The following is a 20,951-nucleotide window of genomic DNA, read 5'->3' on the forward strand; positions in this document are numbered from 1 at the left end:
GGGACAATCCCCCCCGGAGCAACCTGGAGTTAAGTGCCTTGCTCAAGGACACAATGGTGGTGGCTATATATAGACATTGACCGGAACCAGGAACTAAACACAAACGAAAAGGAATCTTGAAAAAGACGCTTTCCGTTTGTGCCACTCTTTTAGAGAAAATAAAACTCTTTTTGTATGTTTTATATATATATATATATATATATATATATATATATATATATATATATATATATATGTTTATATAGACAGGTATATACATATATAAGTTATTCACTCCATTTTCTTTGATTTTCTGCTGCTGAAGCGCCCAGGGGTGTTTGCTCAGCACAACCGTAGAGTGCGAGGGGGAGGACCGCTGGAAAGCGCCATAGATCCAATAGCGTAGAGAGATGAATGGAGGCGGCAGAGGATTTCAGCTCTGTGAACTTGCTCATCGGCTCTGAAAAAGATATCTGATGTGTGTTTGCAGTGTCACTCCTTGGCATGCAAATTCCACACGCCAATTTCCATTGGCCTTTTCTCAAGATCAGAGATGTCTGGGCTCCGCAGGAGCGACCCATAGTGTCAACTCATCGACACAACATCGAGTGAGTGACAGATAGGGAACAAAGTTCTTACTAGAAAAAAAGAAATTATGATCCAATGTGAATTTTCTTGATAAAAAAATATGATCGTGCCTGGTAACATGTGCATGTAAAATGGCTAGAAATATAATTTTAGCTTAGCGTAAAGCTGACAATTTACACAAGGTTTATTTCTATTTCTTCTGCTTTAAACTTACTTCAAATGTACTTCTCTGTCTGCTCGAATGAATGTAACATATCATAAGAAACCACTGTTCAAATGCACTTTAGATTGCATTATATGTATAAACGTTTTCCATCTGAAAGGATTAAATATTAAATTAAACAAATGACAATAAAATTCAAAGTAATCTCTTCAGTAATCAAAATACTTTTTGAATGTGACTGTATTCTAAATACCAATTATTTAAATTGTAACTGTAGTGGAATACAGTTACTTATATTTTGTATTTTAAAAACGTAATCCTGTTACATGTACTCCGTTACTCCCCAACCCTGTCCAAATATGCCAGTGATCTTAAAGTAACCCATCTGATCACACCTAAAACCATTACTGCACCATCATCAGCCAACAGTTCCTATCTCACAAGATGGATACATTGCTTTCACCAGGTTGTATACCCTCCTGTCAGTTTGATACTGCTGTAGCCATGACTTGTCAGGTAATGTTACCTGCCTCCAGTTTACTTCTGAGATGAGGTGCCACATCTGTCTGGCACCTGCTATCTGTCACTTTTCAGACTCACTTAAATCACACACTATCAATCTATTATCGCATATAAGACAACAGCGGCTGTAGTAACCTGACTGCATTTCAGGTGTAGCAGAATAGTGGCGGGTATAATCCATTAGAAGCCAGGTTGCTATATCATTTTGGCTAGTGAGTGCAAATTGTTCCTGCTTTGTATCATTATGTCCTGATGTATTATTATCTCTCCTCATACATTATTCTACATTTCTAAAATTACCTCCTGTCATACCGCTACCTCATTTTATCACATTAACTTTGTCTGGATCATTAACTATATTCTCTCTCCCATACACACATGTAAGAAAGTTAGACAGAACTGGTATTGAGAACATGTAAAAAATGAAAAACAGCTATATGACTTTACATTTACATGTGCATCAAACGCTTTCTTACCAAAGCAACAGACTAGCAGGTGCACAGATTGCACAAGTGGAAATTAATAGAGTGAGAACAAATCAAGACTATTTGAATTGCCAGAAAGATCACTAAAGTGCACAGTAAAAAATACTCTGCAATTGCAAATAAATGTTTTCATTGTTAGAAATGTACTGCAGTGCTGATTCATAGAGAGCAAATATAGCACTAGATTTTGGCATGACCTTGCTAAAGATACAAAAGTATTTAAATGTTTCTATCCAAATAGACTGTCCATATATGTTTAGAAGAGCACACATAAAGAAGTGCATGTCATTTAGCAGTTTGAGACAGAGCAGGTTGAGGAGAGTGACCGATTCTGAAGGTTAATTCAGCAGTGCTGAGTGCAGTTCCATGCTTTAAGTGTGCGTGTGTGTGTGTGTGTGTGTGTGTGTGTGTGTGTGTGTGTGTGTGTGTGTGTGTGTGTGTGTGTGTGTGTGTGTGTGTGTAAATGTGAGTCGTTAGCAGTAAAAATAGCCTGCGATGGGTGTACTCAGACAGTGTGATGTAATGGCAGAACAGATTCTCTGGTGTGTTTGTTTGTGGCAATAAATGTTTAGAAATGTTTGATGTTGCACAGACTTAGTTGGACAGATCAGGATGGCATACCATTTTTAATGGGCACATAGGAGGATTGTTAGCAATATGAAGATCATCAGTCGTTGAGAGGTCTTTGTGTTATGAACAGATCATGAAATTCTGAAACACCATTTCTCAATACTAACACAATGTCAACAACCAAACATGTAAAAGGCAGAGAGGGTTAGCTTAAAGTCGAATTAGCTTAAAAAAAAAGAAAAAAGAAATGATAGCACATGAAACACATACACAAACTTTCAGTCTATCTCTGATCAGCATTTGCTTTTCGTGAAAGTAAGGTCAGGGCATGTTGTCACATTGTTTATTGGGGGAGGTTGTCTCGTTTGCTTAAAATGTAATAAATATATAAAATGTATTAATTACAATATTTGTTTGACCAATTAAAGCCATATTTTGATATTTTTGCATGTTACCTTTTTATTTTTGTTTCATGAATCATTTTGTGCTTAATATTGTTTTACTTTTTTAAATTTGGACAGCCTGTAATAGACTGTTTGTCAATTTAAAGAGAGGTTTCGATTTTGTTATGGTGGTTGTGATTGTGGGCACAAATTGCTCTGTCACCCCGCAATATTCACATAAAACCTACTCCACTAGTTCAGGGTCAAGCTCCATTGTGACAACTTTTCCCATATAGAAAAATGATAAGCCCCATAATCAAAACAAAAAAGGTACATTTCTGTTTAATGAACTGTATCTTTTTCCTTGGCAATCATGGTGAAAATGTTTAACAACTTTTTTGTAGCGTATGTGGATATGCAGAAATTGCCTTTTAAAAATAAACCTAGAAATATATACTGGAGTAAAAAATGTGACGACTAGCCCCATCCTCACAAATACATATATAGGCTAGGCTTCAGTAAGCTACACAACCTTTCAGTAGTAGTAACATGACATTTTACAGATGTATTAGAACATTCATTTTGTATGCATAAATCGATTAGGCACAATCCACCATAACATAATCATGCATAAGCAGATGCTCAAGTGTCCATGAACACAGTCACATTTTTACATTAATAATACAGTTTAGTTTTTCTGGAGATATCATTTGTGCCTCTTTGCATCACAGCAGCTTGTGGAGTGACAGGACGAATGGAAATATAGACCTGCAGAACTGAAAGCTATGCAGGACTAAACCTCACTCAAGCTGTTCTGAACTGAGGTGAGCACCATTTTGAGTGAAACCAGTCTCTATCTTCCAAAGGTACCTCCAGATACAACACACACACATACATGTGCACTCATGCAGACAATAGACATTTTAGATATTTAAAGCATACAGCGGTGTTACTTCCTTCATAGTAAGTCTCATTAATATTAATGCTTTTCTCTGTGTACATGCATTTTTAAATTTTACTGCACGGTATATGCAAATTACTTTATTATTTTTACAATGACAACCCATTTATTTTGTTTACATTTTAATATCTTACATAATGTCATAATGACAGTACTATATTATAGTTGCACTTCAGCTCATTAAAGCATGTAGAATTGAAAAATAATGAAAAAGAAAATCTGGAACAAAAAGACTAAAAACACTATTGTGTCTATAATGCATATTCTATTACTTCAACTGTGTAAGACTCTTAATCAATAAAACCAAAAGTCTCACTCTCTCTTGCTTGCTCTCCAACCATTTTGCACTTCCACCCACACAGTACAAAAATATTTCAATATGCAATGCATGACATAAAAGTGTTTTCATGAGCATATCTAAAAGGACAAGATGCGACTGTTCTGGGGACAAATCTAACATATCTAATTGCGTTTTAGCCCTCTCATATATATAACCTCTACAAACCTCTCACACAAGTCATTGACTGAAATAACACTGTGTAACAAATTATGATTTTCTTTTGGTTCCTGTGTAATAAGTTTTTCTAGTTGCTTATGCCTCAAAAGTATAGAAAATGGCTATAATTCCCCTCAAACTTTGCTTTTGTGTCCAGGACAGTGATATTTTGAAATGTACCTATATTCCAGAACATTCCAGATAGATTCAGTGCTGTGTAAACTTGGAGTAACTTCTAGAACTTTCAAAGAGAGCCATGAAGTTCGCTATCTCACGAATTTAGCATGAACCCACTGACCACTCAAGCAATTGCTACTTCTGCATGGTGGACCTTTCCAAATGTTGGACTGGCAAGAATGCACCTGCTATCACGTATACAGACCTTCCTTCATCCATCACCCCTGTGCCACACTGCCATGAGCTCCCTGTATCCACTCCTCTGGAGAGAGAGCAGCCATCTTTAGAAGAGAGCAGCAAGTCAGAGAGCGAGGAAGACATTGTAGATTCCGATGACAATTTCAGAGGTGAAGCTGAGAAGAGAAACCCATACTACCCCAACCAAAAAGACCTCAATGACCTATTAGAGATCTCGCCAAGTCCAATGCTGAGCTTTTGATGTCTATGCTCAAGCAGTTGAACTTGTTGGATGAAAGTGTGCACATCGCAGATCAGAGGAAGCGTCACCAAAATTTTTCCAGCTTCTTCACCCGTCAAGATGGGCTCTGCTTCTTCCATAATGTTATCAGTCTGTTCGAGGCAGTCGGAATTGCCTGTAACCAGAATGAGTGGCGCCTCTTCATTGACAGCTCATCCAGGAACCTCAAAGCTGTGCTGCTGCATAATGGTAACAAGTACCCATCTATTCCCCTGGCTCGCTCGGTGCACCACAAAGAGGATAACAACAGCATCAAGACCTTGCTGGACACCTTGTAGTATGATGAGTACATCTGGGGGCTGATTCATGAAAGTGATTTACAGTATAATCATAAATCTTGAAAAACTACTCACTTCTAAATCTTTTATAGTCATTTTTGTATTACTTTATGTGACAATAGGAACAATTGTCTTATATATTTGTTGTAGTAGGGACCGGAAGGGGGAACTCACCCGAGGGTATCACATGTGAGATGTGTGTAGGGGCTCACAAGTTAATTATAGGAGAGTCAAGCTAGTTTCAGATGTATGTCTTATTGAATAGAAAAGATACATAAAACACTTTAGTATAAATACATGTTAATTTGGATTCATATGTTGTTTTTTTCTGACTTTATGTGAACGAAAAGACACAAATTCACCCATTTTCTCATTGGAAATAGTTATATTTCAAAATATCACTGTCCTGGTCACAAAAGCAAAGTTTGTGGGGAATAATAGCCATTTTCTTTACTTTTGAGGCATAAGCAATTAGGAAATAACACTTACTACCCAGGAACAAAAACATTAAATTGTTGCAGGGATTACATAGTGGTTGAACACATTTTAATGTTTAACATGCTTTTTGGTTTAATACCTCTCATCAATATCGTTTGAGATGACCAATCAAATTAAAGATGGTGGGAGTCGCGCTTCATTGAAATTAAGCTGGAATCGAATTGAGCTGCGTCGCAAAGCATTAGCAAGTTCAAAAAAAGGTTATTACAAATTTGACATTTTTAATGTATAATATGTACTCATAATGTTACGCACATTTGTGAATGTGAAAGACAACATTAACGGAGAAGTTTTCCATAAATCAGTCATAAGACATAAAGAAAATAGGTGTATCTTGTTAATGAATGAATAGGTGTATCTGTCCAGATTTTGAAGTAGCCCTTTGGAAAATGATTAATAAACTCAATTTTATCACACTCAGATTTGAACTAGAACATCATAAGGCTTGTGTTTAAAGTCATTACATTTTTAGGTTGTGGCAAGAACAGTGTCAAACTGTATGTATACATATATTTCAAACATTTTATTTGCAAGTATTTAATAATTAACTTGAGCTTGACCTATGTTCTTTATGTCTTAATTCTGCAGTTTGTACAACAATCTGCTGAGTGTCTTCTTTCAAAAGAGACCAGGGCTCATAAACAGCAGCCATTTTTTTAATAGTAGTAATTCACCTAAAACTTTGAATTCTGCCATTTGAACTAAGTATGTACATTTCTAATTAATCATATCTCTTTTAGCCCAGAGTGATTTCCAGTTTAGTGAATAAGTGTAATATATGATATACTATGTGAACACATGTGTATTGTTTTAAACTGTTGTACATGTCCTTAAAGCCTGGTTAAAAATTCCTCAAATGCTTTGAGTGATTTAAGTATGTGCTAAATGCATAAAATACTGTGAATTATATAAGCATGCATTAAGGTGATGTATGCTGAAGCATATAGGTAGGCTAATGCCGTGTTTGTATTTTCTTTTAATGTTAGCTTCTATCATATTTTGCTATACTCTATTTCATTTTTAATAATTTCTTTATTCTCTATATATATATATATATACAATACAACCCGATTGACTGCTATTTATTGTTTGTTATTGAAACAGCCTTCAGAATAAAACCCTGTAACACATTTCAATGGAAAGGAGGAGGCGAGGACTGGCTTGACAATATAAATGATAATTTAATAATAAACTGAACCAAAAAGACACAGCACACACACACACACATACACAGGTGTCTGACAGCTGTCCGTAACTCTCTCTCTGATGCACTGCCATCTCTGGTAGGCCTTATCCCTCTCAGGCTTAATCATCCTTCTTAGGGACCGGGATGTGCTGAATCCTAACCCGGCCTTGTCCTCCGCCCTGCCACAAACCCCAAAAGATACATTTGTATTCTGTGGTGATTATTTTCAACCCACTGTTTACATTAGATTTCACTTCAAGTATATCGGGGCTTTGAGCCAGTTCTTATGCACAACCATTGTAGTTTGATTCCCGAACAAATGACTTACGAGCCAGTTCTTTATAATCATTATGACAATCATGTCCTGCTCAAATTTAAACTAGAACTTATGTTATGTGGCATTTAAGACTCTTGAAAATGTAAATCAGAGAGTGCAGTTACTGACTGGTTGATCATATAAATTAAATTAAATATGTAGCATCACATATTTTGTTTTTAGTTAAATGTTTAGTTCTAGTAGGACCAGTTAATAGATTTAATTTATACCTCAAAAAAGTCTTTCAAAAGTAATTAAAAAGTCTGTAAAGAAGTCTTTTACAATTGTATTTAATTTATCTCTGGTTTAATGTGTCTGCTCTGATTAAATCTAAAATGATCTCATCATTTGTGTAAGGGCAGTATAAATGCAATTAAAAACTGTATTTTTTATTTCCAAAATGTTTTGCTCTAAAGTAAGAGTCATTAATAGAACTGTTAAGGATCCGGCATCGTTAAAAATAATCAGAACTGGGATCGTAACATTTCTTACGATTCCAATCCATAGTTGAGATCTCTTCTGAAAGTCTAGAGGAGACACATGTGAGATTAATTTTATCTTTTTCTCAGGATTAAAATCTGAGAATAAGAAGGCAGCGGACTTTGGAGTCATCCTCCCATTTATCAGAGTTGTCAATTCTCATTACCTCTTTTCTTATTCTCTCTCACTTTCCTGCTCATCTGACTGATTATTTTTGGTTCCCAAAGTCAGGGCAAACTAAGATTGATGAAAGAGAAACAGACATGGGGCTGGTTGAATCATAAAAGGGGACCTTCCATATTTTAGCTAAAACACAACAAAGCATAAGAGAATGGTGTGGAAGAGAGCCTTCCTGAGTATACATGAGAGTGAGAGGGAGGGAGAGAGAGAGAGAGAGTGCAGTAGAGTAACCAGTTTTATGCTGCAGGGATCTGTCCAGCAGCACAGAGCAGTCGGAAAACACCATAGCACACCATAGATATCTCGCAACAACACTACACAACACACATACATACGATTAGAGGCAGAGGTGTAACCAGGAGAAGAATTCTGAAGGAAAGGAAAGCCACTCATTTGTCTCCATGGACACTCAACGTCTTCCGAGCACTTCTTAGTGTGTGTGGCGCAGGAGCGGGTCCTTGTCATCCACTTAATAATTCATCAGGTTGGTCTCAGAGCTTTGAGCCTGCAGTGCTCACCAACTTTCCCACCTCTAACTTTCATGCAGCAGCAGCTGACTGTTTCAGCAAGTCTCCTTTTGTACTTCAAATGGTTGGCACTGAGGAAGAGCCGAAAAATCAGGTCCAGACAATTTGTCAGCATCTTGTGTGTGTTTGTGCGAGTGTATGAATGAGTGTGTGCGGCGAGAGTGTGAGAAAGGTGTGTGAGTATTTTCTGTACGGAGGGTATCCTGCTGTGAAAGTGGCCACTTTCCACTTTCCTCGTCTCATTATATTTGTGGACTTGCGAGTCGTTTGTTAAAACTGCCACTCTTGCGGGACTGGACGTGCAAGATAGCTGCTCGAGAGGCAGTCTGGAGGCCAAATGGGACTCATCTGCCAGTACCGCTGGTGAAAGCACATCTCTGTGCTGTGTTTAGGCTGTTTTAGGGGCTCTCTGTGCACCCTCTCCACAGATTCGCTTTCATCATGGCCGGCTGTACCAGCCGCTGCAGACAGGGGGTCCAAAAACTAATTCGGTCCATTCAGAGGCTTGTGTCTGGAACCCTCAACAAAGGTAAGCCACCTACATTAAAGGATGAAACTCAGAGAAAAGGGAACAAAATTAGCTTGTTTAGCAATTGCATTTGATTTTCAGTCTGTTTTTCTTTTCTTTGTTTGATGTTTCAAGCTTTGTGTTATAATGCAAGATAGCAAGATACTGTACACCAACATTAGGATCTAGTATTGCCAATTCCTCACTCTGATATTCTTTTCTCTCTTTCATTTCTCTTATTGCTTCTTTTTTCCGAGAGTGATAGCACTGTGTCAGCAAAAAAACACTGCATGGTTTGTCTCCATGCCGACAGTGCCTGTGGAGACACTGGAACCAAACAGTGCCTGTTTATCTGCTGTTACTGGATGCAGAGTGCCGTAAACTCACCTTGCACTGCGTATTGAACTATCTACCAATTCCTTTATTATATCTTCTTCACAGATAGACAGTCTTCCTTTACACAGGGGAGCAGGTGGTTAATTTAAAGAGGATATTGAAGATTTGGAGCCACAGTATGGAATCTAAATCATTCTATCCACAACGCTAGAGCAACATAGTGAGGAAATGAGCCCAGAGAGCAATAAATCTGTGTCATGTGACTTAAATAGTTTGTGTTTGTGTGCATGACTGTGAAAATAAAAATAAATATAGCATATGAAACTTAGTTTAGATAACCTTTTGCACACAAAGGAGCCATTTGGAGTTCAGTTAGAATAGAAAAGAAAAGAAAATAATCTTTATTAGAAAAAAACTTTCTTTAATAGAATTGAACAGTCCATGATAGACCAATATATTGATTGGCCAGGCAATTAATCTGCCATTGTTCACCCATTTTGAGATTTTCACCATCAGCCAATGCCTGATTGGTTGATTAACAGATGTGGTAATTTCATATTGTCTTAGTTTAAAAATATACAGACAACCTTGTATGGATGCACTTATTATATTGATCCACCTTTGACATTTTTTGCTTCCAATTTCTGTCAAAATTTTGTGCAAGTATTGTGTAAAATATGTGTGCATTAAATTCAGCAATTTTGTGTACATCTTTTTTGCTGTCCTCAAATTGTATTATATATCAATTTTATTATATTGTATTATTTAAATTGTATATATTTACAGATAGCTGTTTCTACAACGGCCATTAAAATCCCATATTACTGTAGTTGACCACTGAACCAGAATTTTGAATAGTACACAATAGAACAGAAAAGAAGCTTTGTTTATGATGTTCTCAAATTTTAGAAGGCTATTGTTCAAAGCTCTCTGGGTGAACAGTATCATTTAAGAGTTGATAATTAGTGTGAATTTGTTAGTGTGAGAGAGGAGGGGGGAGGAAATTTCATCATGGTTCACTGTCTGTCGCTCACTTCGACGTTGTGTCGAATTAAGCGACACTAGGGATCTTTCTTGAGAGCCTTGCGTATCTCTGAACTTGAGAAAAGGCCAATGAGAAATTGGCAGACAGAATTTGCATGTCCCTCACCCAGACATACGGGTATAAACGGAGGGAGTCATGCATCTGTCCATTCAGATTTTTTCTTCGGAGCCGAGCGGTTGTGTGATCAGCGACCTGCAGTCACTCACTGTTCCACTCATCTCTGTAGAGCATATGCTGTTGGATCTATGGCGCATATCAGCGGATTTCTCCTTCTCTGCACGGCAGTGCAGCTTTGCCCCTGGGTGCATCAACAGTGCTTCTAAAAGAGAATATTTTCTTAAGAGTTTAATTTCTCTAAAGAGCAATATACAGCAGCGTTGAACATCCTTTTCTGGACACGCTTTTATAAAGATGCCCTTCCGCTCCTGTGTAGTTCCTGGATGCGGTCGATTTCTCTCCACTCTTGCCGGTCACAGACGCTGCCTCGTGTGTCTGGGCAGCGATCACACCGAGGCACAATTTGTGGATGGCAATGTTACGGTCGTGGCTTTCCTTCTAAAAGAGGAACGCCACTCCAGCCTCCCCCGGTTTTCTCCTTCTTCCCACGGGATTGAGGACAACCCGGCTAGTGATGTAGGCGATTTGGTATGGCAGCAGTGTCGGTTTCGCCGGGTAGATCCCCACGAGCCCCCCGGCACGCTCGTTGACTTCCATCCAGGCTAAAGGTGACAGCAGGTCGCCTCACAGCCAGTCTGCTTACTCCTTCGAGCCCCCCGAGCTGGATGAGGAGTTCACCGCTGCATCAGAGAGCGTTCCAGCATCTGACGCGGAAGACTCGACTGGACTGCTCACCTTCAGGTCAACACGGCCAGTCTGAGGCAGACGCCCAGATGGCCGACATGCTTGCCCGGGCCGCCGTCAGCGTGGGGTTGGACTGGAACCCTCCGTCCTCCCCACAGCCATCATGTCTAGAAAATTGGTTCCTCGGGTCCGGGTGTCGGTGAAAGGTGCCCTTCACGAACTCGTCAGCTCATCATGCACCTCCGGCTGTTTTAGAGGCTGGAGGTGCATGATGAGCTGACGAGTTCGTGGAGGGCACCTTTCACTATCTGCAACTGACTTCCTCACTCATCTGCTCTCACTACCCAGGTGGATAGAGCGGTTGCGATCTGACCTGTGTCCAGAGAATGCCGCGGAGGATGCCATATGCCCCAGGAGCCTCTGGAATTGTTTTAGAGGCTGGGCCTGGCTTGAATACGGTGAAGCATTTCAGCACCGACTGCGCATGCTCGTTGGTGAGGCACGCTGTCATTGAGACTGAGTCTAACTCCATGCCAAGAAAAGAGATGCTCTGACGCGAGACGCGAGCTTGCTCTTTTCCCAGTTGACCTGAAGCCCTAGAAGGCTGAGGTGCTTGAGCACCTGGTCCCTGTGGGCGCACAGTAACTCTCGAGAGTGGGCTAGGATGAGCCAGAACCCCCTTGCGGGTTCGAGCACACTTGACAAGAAGTGTGGCATCCTCTTGGGCACTGGCCAACGGCACCTCCCTAGCAGACATATGCAGAGCAGCGGGCTGGGCAACACCCAATACCTTTACGAGATTTTACAATCTCAGGGTTGAGTCGGTCTCGTCCCGTGTTTTGTCAGGTTCGCTTACACCTAGCGCCTTTCTCCTCCACTGAGGCAAACACGTGCGCTCTTATCCCAGGAGATCCCACTACCTCAGCTCCCTGGATGACTCCACCCTTGCACTCTGGTCAGAAGAATTCCCACGACCAGAACATCGCCGTGTTTGTGGCAACTCCTCCCTCACAGCAGGTAGGATCTTCCACTGTGCAGTTCCCAAATGTAGCCAGAAAACGTAGCCCAAATGTAGCCAGTTCCCAAATTCCGCCACTCTTTACCTCTCCCCAGCCTGGGCAGGTTGTGGTCTCTGCAGGTTCTTTTCCCCCTGAAAGAATAGGAATTGAAAAAGAACGCCTTCCCCGATGCATGTGATAGTGTTAAGATGGCCCCAGCCGCTTTAACTCTATGTGAGAAACATAGATAGAGAAAAGGCATAGCTGGTGCAGCCTGCTCCCATGCTTGGCACATCGCTGTTAGCGCTCGGGTGCTGGGAATTAAAGGCAGCTGGTGATGATGGTTATGGGAGAGAGAAGGTACGGGCATGTCCGGCTCAGCCTGTCACCCTGGCACGCAACTGCCTGCCCGCTCCTGCATCAGCAGCGCACGTACACGGTTCAGTGCATGGCATGATTGAATAGGAACCCCTAGTGTCGCTTCATTCGACACAATGTCTCGTTCCCTCCATCAGGGAACGGAGGTTACAACAGTAACCTAGACGTTCTTCGAGATGACAGCACTTTTCTTCTAATGGGTTAATGGCAATTATTCACCCCTCTAGGAGCTGATGATATAATGTTGTATGAATTTCTGAGCATACCACACTTCCCTGCAGTTCTGCCCTAAATATGTACTATATTTATGAACACACTCCATAAATACGGTGTTGAAGAACATTTCATCGATATACGGTTTTATGTGTTACTTTACTGTAAACACCATATGTCTCTGTTAAGTGTATGAAGCAATTTGAATTCAGACCTTCCAGCAGAGCCTCTTTTATTTTTTGGGCTGAAAAAGTCAAGAACATTCTAGAAATAAAATAATATTGTAAACAAATACCCTAGAAGCAGTATTGATGTTACCAGTAGCAAATGCAAGTAGCAGTGACAAGGTCAGTTGAGCACATAGCAGGAGTTCTGTTTAAGTGCATGGTACCTATGTGTGTGTGTGCAATTATGGGAGAGAACATGGCTATGCTGGTGTTTTGCTGAGTTTTACAGCTCAGTAGGATGAACCTCAAGGGAAAAGAGAAAGTGCATTTGACATTTTAAAAGAACACTGTGTCGATCAATCCTTCTAATTTACCTCTACATGGCGCATGTTTTCCCTCTACTTTGTGAAGGAACTGTAGTACTGACACGCACATCAACTCCTGATGAGAATGTATGCTGCATACAACATGCTGTGTCTCGTTTGGAAGGCTGCGTCCTCCGGAGGTCGCATTTGTCGGCTGCATTCGTTTCAGAAAAGTGAGTACGACACTTCGAATGCAGCCTTTGAATACAACTTTCTTTCACAGGAATTCAGAGGATACATGAGGTGTATCCTTAATGGGCACTCACCACCCACGATTCTTTGCTTCAATGGAAATGTAAAAAATTATGCCAAATTGTGCGTAAATATGATTTTCAAACGCAAGTAATGTTCATTCCCAAGTTTAAGTACCACAGTAGATGGGTGCAGAGTATATAATAAATATATTTATATTAATATATATTTAAAATAAAATATTAGACTAAAAGTACACCTGTAAAATCTATTTTCTTTTCTCTTTACATCATTATAAACATTCATACATTCCCTTCTAAAGGAACTTTTTGTTCTCTTCTCACTCAAAGCACACGCATTTGTTAAAGCATGGCATGCTGTCATAGCAACCATGATATGTTCTGTTTTCATTTGTTCCTATGAAGGCTGTCTCATTTAAACAAGGCTTGTTTCAAGGAGGACGCTTGTTATACTGCAGCCTTCAAAGGACGCGTCCTACCTAGCATGCAGCCTTCGAAACGAGACACAGCCACAGATACTGTGAAACCATGTGACTGACAGAATCAATACTGGAGACTCACTTGCAATATTGTACCAGATCAAGTGTAACTATGGGAAAAGAGAGAAACCCTAAGGGCATTTGCTAGAGTCTGCCTACCATCTTTAAGTTTTAATCTCTAAACTAATTTGTGTTTGAGGGTTTGGGAAGGGGGAGGGGCGGGGCGGGATTGAGTATTTTCACAATCAAAGACATCAGGTTAAAGGAATAGCTTGCCTAAAAATGAAAATTCGGTCCTCACTCTCCTTCATGTTCTCCCAAACATGTGCGGCTTGATGTCTTCTGTAGAACACAAATGATGATATTCTGCAAAGTATCCAAGCTTCAATTTTATATGCAAAAAAGGTTGATAGGGATAAGGGAATGTCAAGATTGTCAAACTGCATAAAACCAACAAAAAAATATTCCATACAACTTGTATGCTATATTCTAAGTTTTGTGAAGTCATATGATAGCTTCACGTGAGTAACAATGATAAAATGGCTTTTTAAATGTACTGAAAAAAATTAAGGGTAAGTGCTTGCAGGAAATGTATTTATCTTCATTTAGCATACATAATGAGTTGAAAATACAAATTTGTTTTTATAATTATTTTTAAAACAGCTCAGATGCCTCAAGTAAACAAAATGTTCCCCTTCTGCTAAAATAGTCTTAAATTAAATAATCTTTTTAGGTTATCTCAGTTTTTTCAAAATCACTGCATAGTTCAGCAGGGTCCAGTCAAAGCTAAATATAAAGTGTTAAGGGAATTTGATTTGTATAGTTACTGCCAGATCTATTGTATCTGCTTTTTTATACAAACCAATGAAAACACTCAATTAAAGAAACTTAAATTGATGAGAACTAGATTTGCCTTATTTAGAAGGAACACTTCATCTCCATGATTGTGATTTCAAATGAAACACCATAATTGAAAGCATGAACAGCTTTCAGGGGTTCAGTGTCTTGCCCAAGGACAATTCGGCATGTGCAGTTGTGGGCCGGGAATCGCACCACCAACCCTGCGATTAGCAGCCGATCCGCTCTACCACCTGAGCCACAGCCGCCCACAAATACATGAAATAATCGGTTCAAAACTCAGCAGATACATTTAAAAAAAAAAGTTAAAGGAAATGTAATATTGTACAATTTACTAAGGGACATTTTTATTGCTTTTTTTTTTTTTCAGTGATAGCTTTCAAATCCGGACCATTTTATGGTCTATCTTTTGGTCTATGTTCCACAGAAAAAAAGAAAGATATATGGGTTTGGATTGGAATAAGGGTGAGTAAATTATGGCAGATTTTTGATAAATAGATAAACTATTCCTTTAATGGCCCTAACTGTAGTCAAAATTTCACTGTGCCTGCAGCTCGATCTCTCCCATTTCTTGTACTTTTGATATATTATTATGAATTATATCACATCTGAGGGGCTGATGCAATGTTCACCATCGGAATACCTGAGGGCACTGAAATATTTTAGAAAACAAGATACAAAATTCATAGTGTAGACCAAGATGTTCCACACTCATACTTAAAAGAGAGAAGCATACATTTGCTGAGTGATTCAATATCTCTTTCCATTCATAGACATCTTGCTGACTCTCTCTCACTGTAAATGTTGACCATAGTTCATTGTGGACTGACCAGTTAATCTGTAAAGATGTAATATATAAATATCTAAATTAAAGAGTCAATGTCAATTCCTGGAATGATTTACAGTAGTAAAAGTATTTATTAAATTAGCTCAGTTAAATGTGTCATTGAAATTGTAAATTTTTGTATGACTTTTTTCTTCTGTGGAAACTAAAAGGAGATATTATGTTAAGGACTGGCAGTCTCAGTCAACATTCTTTTTAATTGCATGGATGTAATAATGAAAGTGAATGGAGACTGAGGCTGTCAAGAAAGTCATACAGGTTTGAAATAACATGACGGTAGTAAATGGCAACAGAATTTTCTTTTTTGGGTGAACTAACCCTTTAATAAACATTATCACATGCGTTATTATAGATTCTTTCTCCATTAAAGAAACCTTTTTTTTCCATCTGGTTTCAGCCAAACTCTTAAGTTGACACAATTTTTTGTATTTACCATCAGTCTGAAAGCTACAATGCTAATACAATTTAACTTTCTCCCACACTCTCTCACTCCTTCACACCTTTTCTCCTCTTTTATCTCCTCTGTCATTTGCTGATTTTTCAGCCATCTCTCCGCTCAGATCTTCTCAGATTTCAGTATTTTCTCTGCGGTTCTGTTGGGTTTTGCTTGGAGCAGCTATGAAGGTGCCAAGTGCTCTTCAGCATCATCTTATGCAAATGTAACATTAAATGTGGCACTTTCACAATCTTGAATTTATTTAGGCCTGTTCACATCCACCTCCTCCACCTCGGCCTCTTGTTCCCACTAAGCTGTAGATAATATGTACTGTATGTGTGTGCCTAAGGCTCATAATAAATCTAACATACAGTATTTCTTTGCATTTAATGAGAGAGAAAAAGAAGAAAAAACTAGTTGTAGGAAAGAGAGAGAGAGATAAAACACACTCTGATATCCTAATTCTAACAACCTTCTTTTGACCTTATAAAGAATATGCCTACATTAACATGTGTCTGTATGTGTGTGGGAGACTGAATTCAGGTCCTGTGTTCTTGCATGTATTTTGCATTGGAGTGGGATTTGTACTGCAGTCCATTACATATTTGTATTCAATATTAAAATTAGAACTGTGCAGTGGTAAAATGCACTGCAGCAGACTGAAACAGATATAGAAGGATTACATTTATTTTCCTCGGTTTGGTATTTTAGATGTTGGTTATAATTCTTAAATCTCAAAATTTATGTAGAATAACACATCAATAGCCCAACTATTAATTTATCGGATTGACTATTTGCACTAGGTGCAAGTAGCACCTGCAACACAGTGCAGCTAATAATAAATAAACATTAATATTAAGGTTGATTTCCTTGCAGAGATTTGGTCACAGTTAAGGTCGCAGAGTTGAAAGGTTTGATCCAGGTAAAATGAACCATTACTGTAAAATTGCTGTAATTGTAGGCTACAACAGGGATAAAGGGCTTTTGTTAAAGGGATGGTTCACCCAAAAATGAAAATTCTGTAATAATTTTTTTTTCCTCCCATTTTTCTCCCCAATGTGGAATGCCCAATTCCCAATGTGCTCTAAGTCCTTGTGTCTTTCCGGGTGGCGGAGGATGAAGCGGAAAATCATAAATGTGTAGGTTTGAATCTGCTTAAAGTTTAAGCTGAAGCCAACAAAGTCTCACGACAATTTGTAATAATTTGTACGACATGGGGAAATTTATTATATCATACCATTGTGCCATGTTGTATGAATCAAACCACATCATGAATGGTAACGAGACATGTGAGAGCCAAAGACATCTTGAAAACATCTTGTGTTTAGGAGTGTGGCCCATATTCTGTAATATTCTAAAATACGTTTATTGTACATATATTTGCAAATTCAATATATTTTATGCAAACAAAAAGAAGGACTTCATTGCATTATATAGTGTTGTTTATATATTTGTATTTTGTCTTAAGAAACGTTTATTATGTAAATATTTCAATGCAGCATGTTGGCTGAAGCATAACTACAAAAACAAACAGTTTCACACTGTCGTTTTGAGAACAGATTTTGCACAGGCGAACTGAGGCTTGCATGCATATGTAACCATGGTTACCTTGGATGTGCTTAACAGCATCTCTTTAATTGACTTTTAATGGAGAGATAAGCTAGAACGCAGAGAGAGCAGGGGAACAGCGCTGCATGTACTCATGAGAGCTGAGTACACCTGACTACAGTGTCCCGGAGGTGTGTTTGAGTTTACGGGAGTTTAAGGAGGGGGAAATCAGCCACACACACACACATACACGCACAGGCATTCAGTGCTTTTGGATGGTCACACATGCACATTAGCATACACTTGGACGCACTTGTTTCAGAAACACCTGGACAGAGCTCTCTCTAGAGATAGCAGTCAGCTTTCTTTCTATATACTACCTCTCTCTCTCTTTTACTGTCCCCCCTGTCCTTTACACACTTAAACAGACACACATTTAACCTTGACCACACCCCTCCTATTTCCTCTCTCTTTCTGTACACACACACATACTCTACCATGCAATATAGAGCTGAGTATCAATACAGATTTCCCGATTTCTTTGACAACGATTCACATGTTCTTGATTTGATAAGATTCTGATTCATTTGAGTGTATTTCAATTATAATAATGTAATTTTTTTTAACATATGAAATAAATTAGTTAATGATGTAAACTAAATAAAGGGAACCTTCTAACTTGGTTCAAATGAAAATACTAATATAAAATTACATTGAAGGTGTTATGCCATGAGGGATACAATCTTCCTTGATATTTTGCTGTATAAGAGGGCATTGTACGATAAAAACATACTGTAAGTTTCGGAACTCAAATCTTCCTCTCCTGTCTGAAAGGTGCATTTATTGTTTCTTCTTTCTCCAGACAACTATGATGGTTAAATCAATGTCTTCCGAAGCTATATGATATGTGTGGTTGAGAAACGAATCAATTTTTAAGTCCTTTTTTCTTCACTCTTTTGTTCTCCTTCTTTTGTTTTTGGTAATCCACATTCCTTGTGCACTACTGTTTCTGTCTGTGTTTGTTTGATATGAAAGGAATGGTACAGTCAGCCATTTTTATGGCAAAATAAAACATGATCAGGTCCAAAGTGGAGCAGATTTAAAAGAAAGAAAGACAACATGTTCTGCCTGAAAATGTCTGTGCCACTACAAACTGATCACTGGCCCCACAACTCCTGGCTCCACTCCTGATTGATGCAGCGACAAACACGTAGGCTTACCTAGGTTACAGCTGGACACAGATTTATTAACCCTTTACATTTGCAGTTTGTTTAAGTCTGGACTATTTTCACTGTTCTCAGCGTTTTATAGCATTATTCTATCACCAAATCTTGTATGCCAATCAGTATAAGTATTTGGGTGCAACAGTGTGCTAACTTTGTTTCGTTTTCAATTGTTATTTCAGTCAGGACATTTGTAGTAGTTTGATTGTGTGCTTCACATAAATTGGGACAGATAGCTATAAGGGACATTTTAAATGATTTTGTAAATTGCTTGCATGTTTTCATTCTTTTTTTCTTGGTAAAAAATAGTTCCAGGAATGTGTTGTGGGGGTGTTTGCGCTTCAAATATCTTAGCCAATCACAACACAGTGAGCAGGTATATTGAAGGCTTAAAGGGGACAGCACAGAACCCATGTGTTTCAGAAAGAGGGCTAGAGATAGGGTGGAAAAGGACAATTTAATACTATATTATGATAGTTTGTTGTACAAAAATAGTTACTAACATTATAAGTGAACCTCAAGGAAAATAATAAGTGGAAAAATGCATGACATGACCCCTTTAAAGCCGCGATATAGAACTTTTTGGCTCTCTATCGACATCTGTGGTGGAAACCTAAAATTGAGAGTAAATTTCAGAGGAACACTGTGTTTTTGTTGTTTATTTTTTTTGGGGGGGGGAGGTTACATCATTCAGTAAACACAATGTTCCCAGAGTTACGTTAGATTAATTAAAGCAACCAGTAAAAGCTTCAACAATAATAACAAAAAAAATATCTAAGCATTACCGCAAGTAAATAACTTTGCCAAAGAGTTAAACATCCACCCTGAGACTGCTGTCCTGCCCTTGCTCTCCCAAACTTTACTTAAGTGAGACTGACTTCACGAGAGTAATCTCACTGTCTATCCAGTGAGACTAAAGACTCAGAAACAACTGTTAAAATGCTGTCATTCCAGATGTGTGTCAGAGACATGCTGTACAGCTACGGAGGCCAGACGTTAAACTCACTGGAGTGTGTGCAGTGGGGATAAGAGAGCCTCTGTGTTATGCATCTGTCTGGGTAGCAGCAGTTCTCTCTCCCCTGCAGAGTGAACATAAACGTCTACTACTCCAACTTAGGGTATCTTGTGTTATCTCTGTCTCTCTCTCTCCTTCTCCTTCCCTCTCTCTCTTTTTCACAGCAGATCGAGGCTGACAGTGCATGTCTCCACTTTTAATATTTAAATCACTCATCCCGTTTTACGTAATCTAGTTCCTCCAGTTTATTTTTATCCCCAGCATCCCCATCCATCTCTTGTACCCTTTCTATCTACCTCTTTCCTTCTTTACTCATCTTTCCTCCATTTTCATGACATTTCCCCTATTCTGTCTTTCTCTCCCTCTTTTCTCTGCTATTTGTTTCTCAATCCAGTGTCATTTTTGTTACACACTACTTCTCTCTAGTCATGTCTTTTTACACTTCCTCTCTATATCTGTGCTTCTTTATCCACATTTCCTGCATTTTCATGACATTTCCCTTATTCTCTCTACCTCTCTTACTTGCTCTGCTCTGTTTCTTTATCAATCTTTAATGTTGACACACCCCCTACTTCTCTGTCTTCATATATGCTTGTTGACCCAGAGCAAGAGACCTTGCAAGCAGGTCGATCTTGCGCAGCTCAAAAACCATCCTTGCAGAGATTATCATTGTGGGCTTAGATATGCTCACTGAAGAGTATATGAGCTCCATTCCACTAAAACAAACATTATGAATCTGTTAGTTAAGAGAACAGTGCAGTAGATCAACTTGAAACAGAACATCAATTGCTTATTAAGTGTGTGTACTAAATTTGGTACAACATATGCAAAACACCACACATACAACCAGTGGTGTAGTAGTGTCTGAAGATTTAAAATTTGTATTTCAATTAATAGGTGTAATTAACGTTACTTTTATTAGGTTACTATGAAAATTGTTAATACTTTAATATTACTCTAACTAATAACTTCATAATACGCAATAAACTGTTAAGCATAGTAGCTAATATGAGTGTAATAAAAGTTCACATTAACACGTTATCTTGTATTACCATATATAGCCTACATAAAAATGTATGGTTATTTGTTTATAAATATTGTAAATGTTATTTGTGTACTATTATGTGCTTTTCTGTGTAGAGTGAAATTGTTTTCCTACTTAGAAATGTTAATTGAAATGATCTGAAATCATGAGAAAAAGGTTCCACTAACAGCAGTAAAAGGCAAAAAAAAAACAAAAAACAAAAGCATAAAAGTT

General features: G+C 38.6%; 1 protein-coding gene across 1 annotated transcript in view; it reads left to right on the plus strand.

Moving 5' to 3' along the window:
* Positions 1 to 8,081: 8,081 nt before the first annotated feature.
* Positions 8,082 to 20,951, plus strand: part of LOC127635869 (Kv channel-interacting protein 1-like) — a 51,096-nt gene continuing 38,226 nt past the window's right edge. Inside the window, exon 1 of the mRNA XM_052116129.1 lies at positions 8,082 to 8,796. Within this exon, the coding sequence (XP_051972089.1) occupies positions 8,709 to 8,796 (88 nt within the window). The 5' untranslated portion in view covers positions 8,082 to 8,708. The remainder of the gene's footprint in view (positions 8,797 to 20,951) is intronic.

Source organism: Xyrauchen texanus, chromosome 43 (genome assembly GCF_025860055.1).
Source record: "Xyrauchen texanus isolate HMW12.3.18 chromosome 43, RBS_HiC_50CHRs, whole genome shotgun sequence".
Lineage (NCBI taxonomy): Eukaryota > Metazoa > Chordata > Actinopteri > Cypriniformes > Catostomidae > Xyrauchen > Xyrauchen texanus.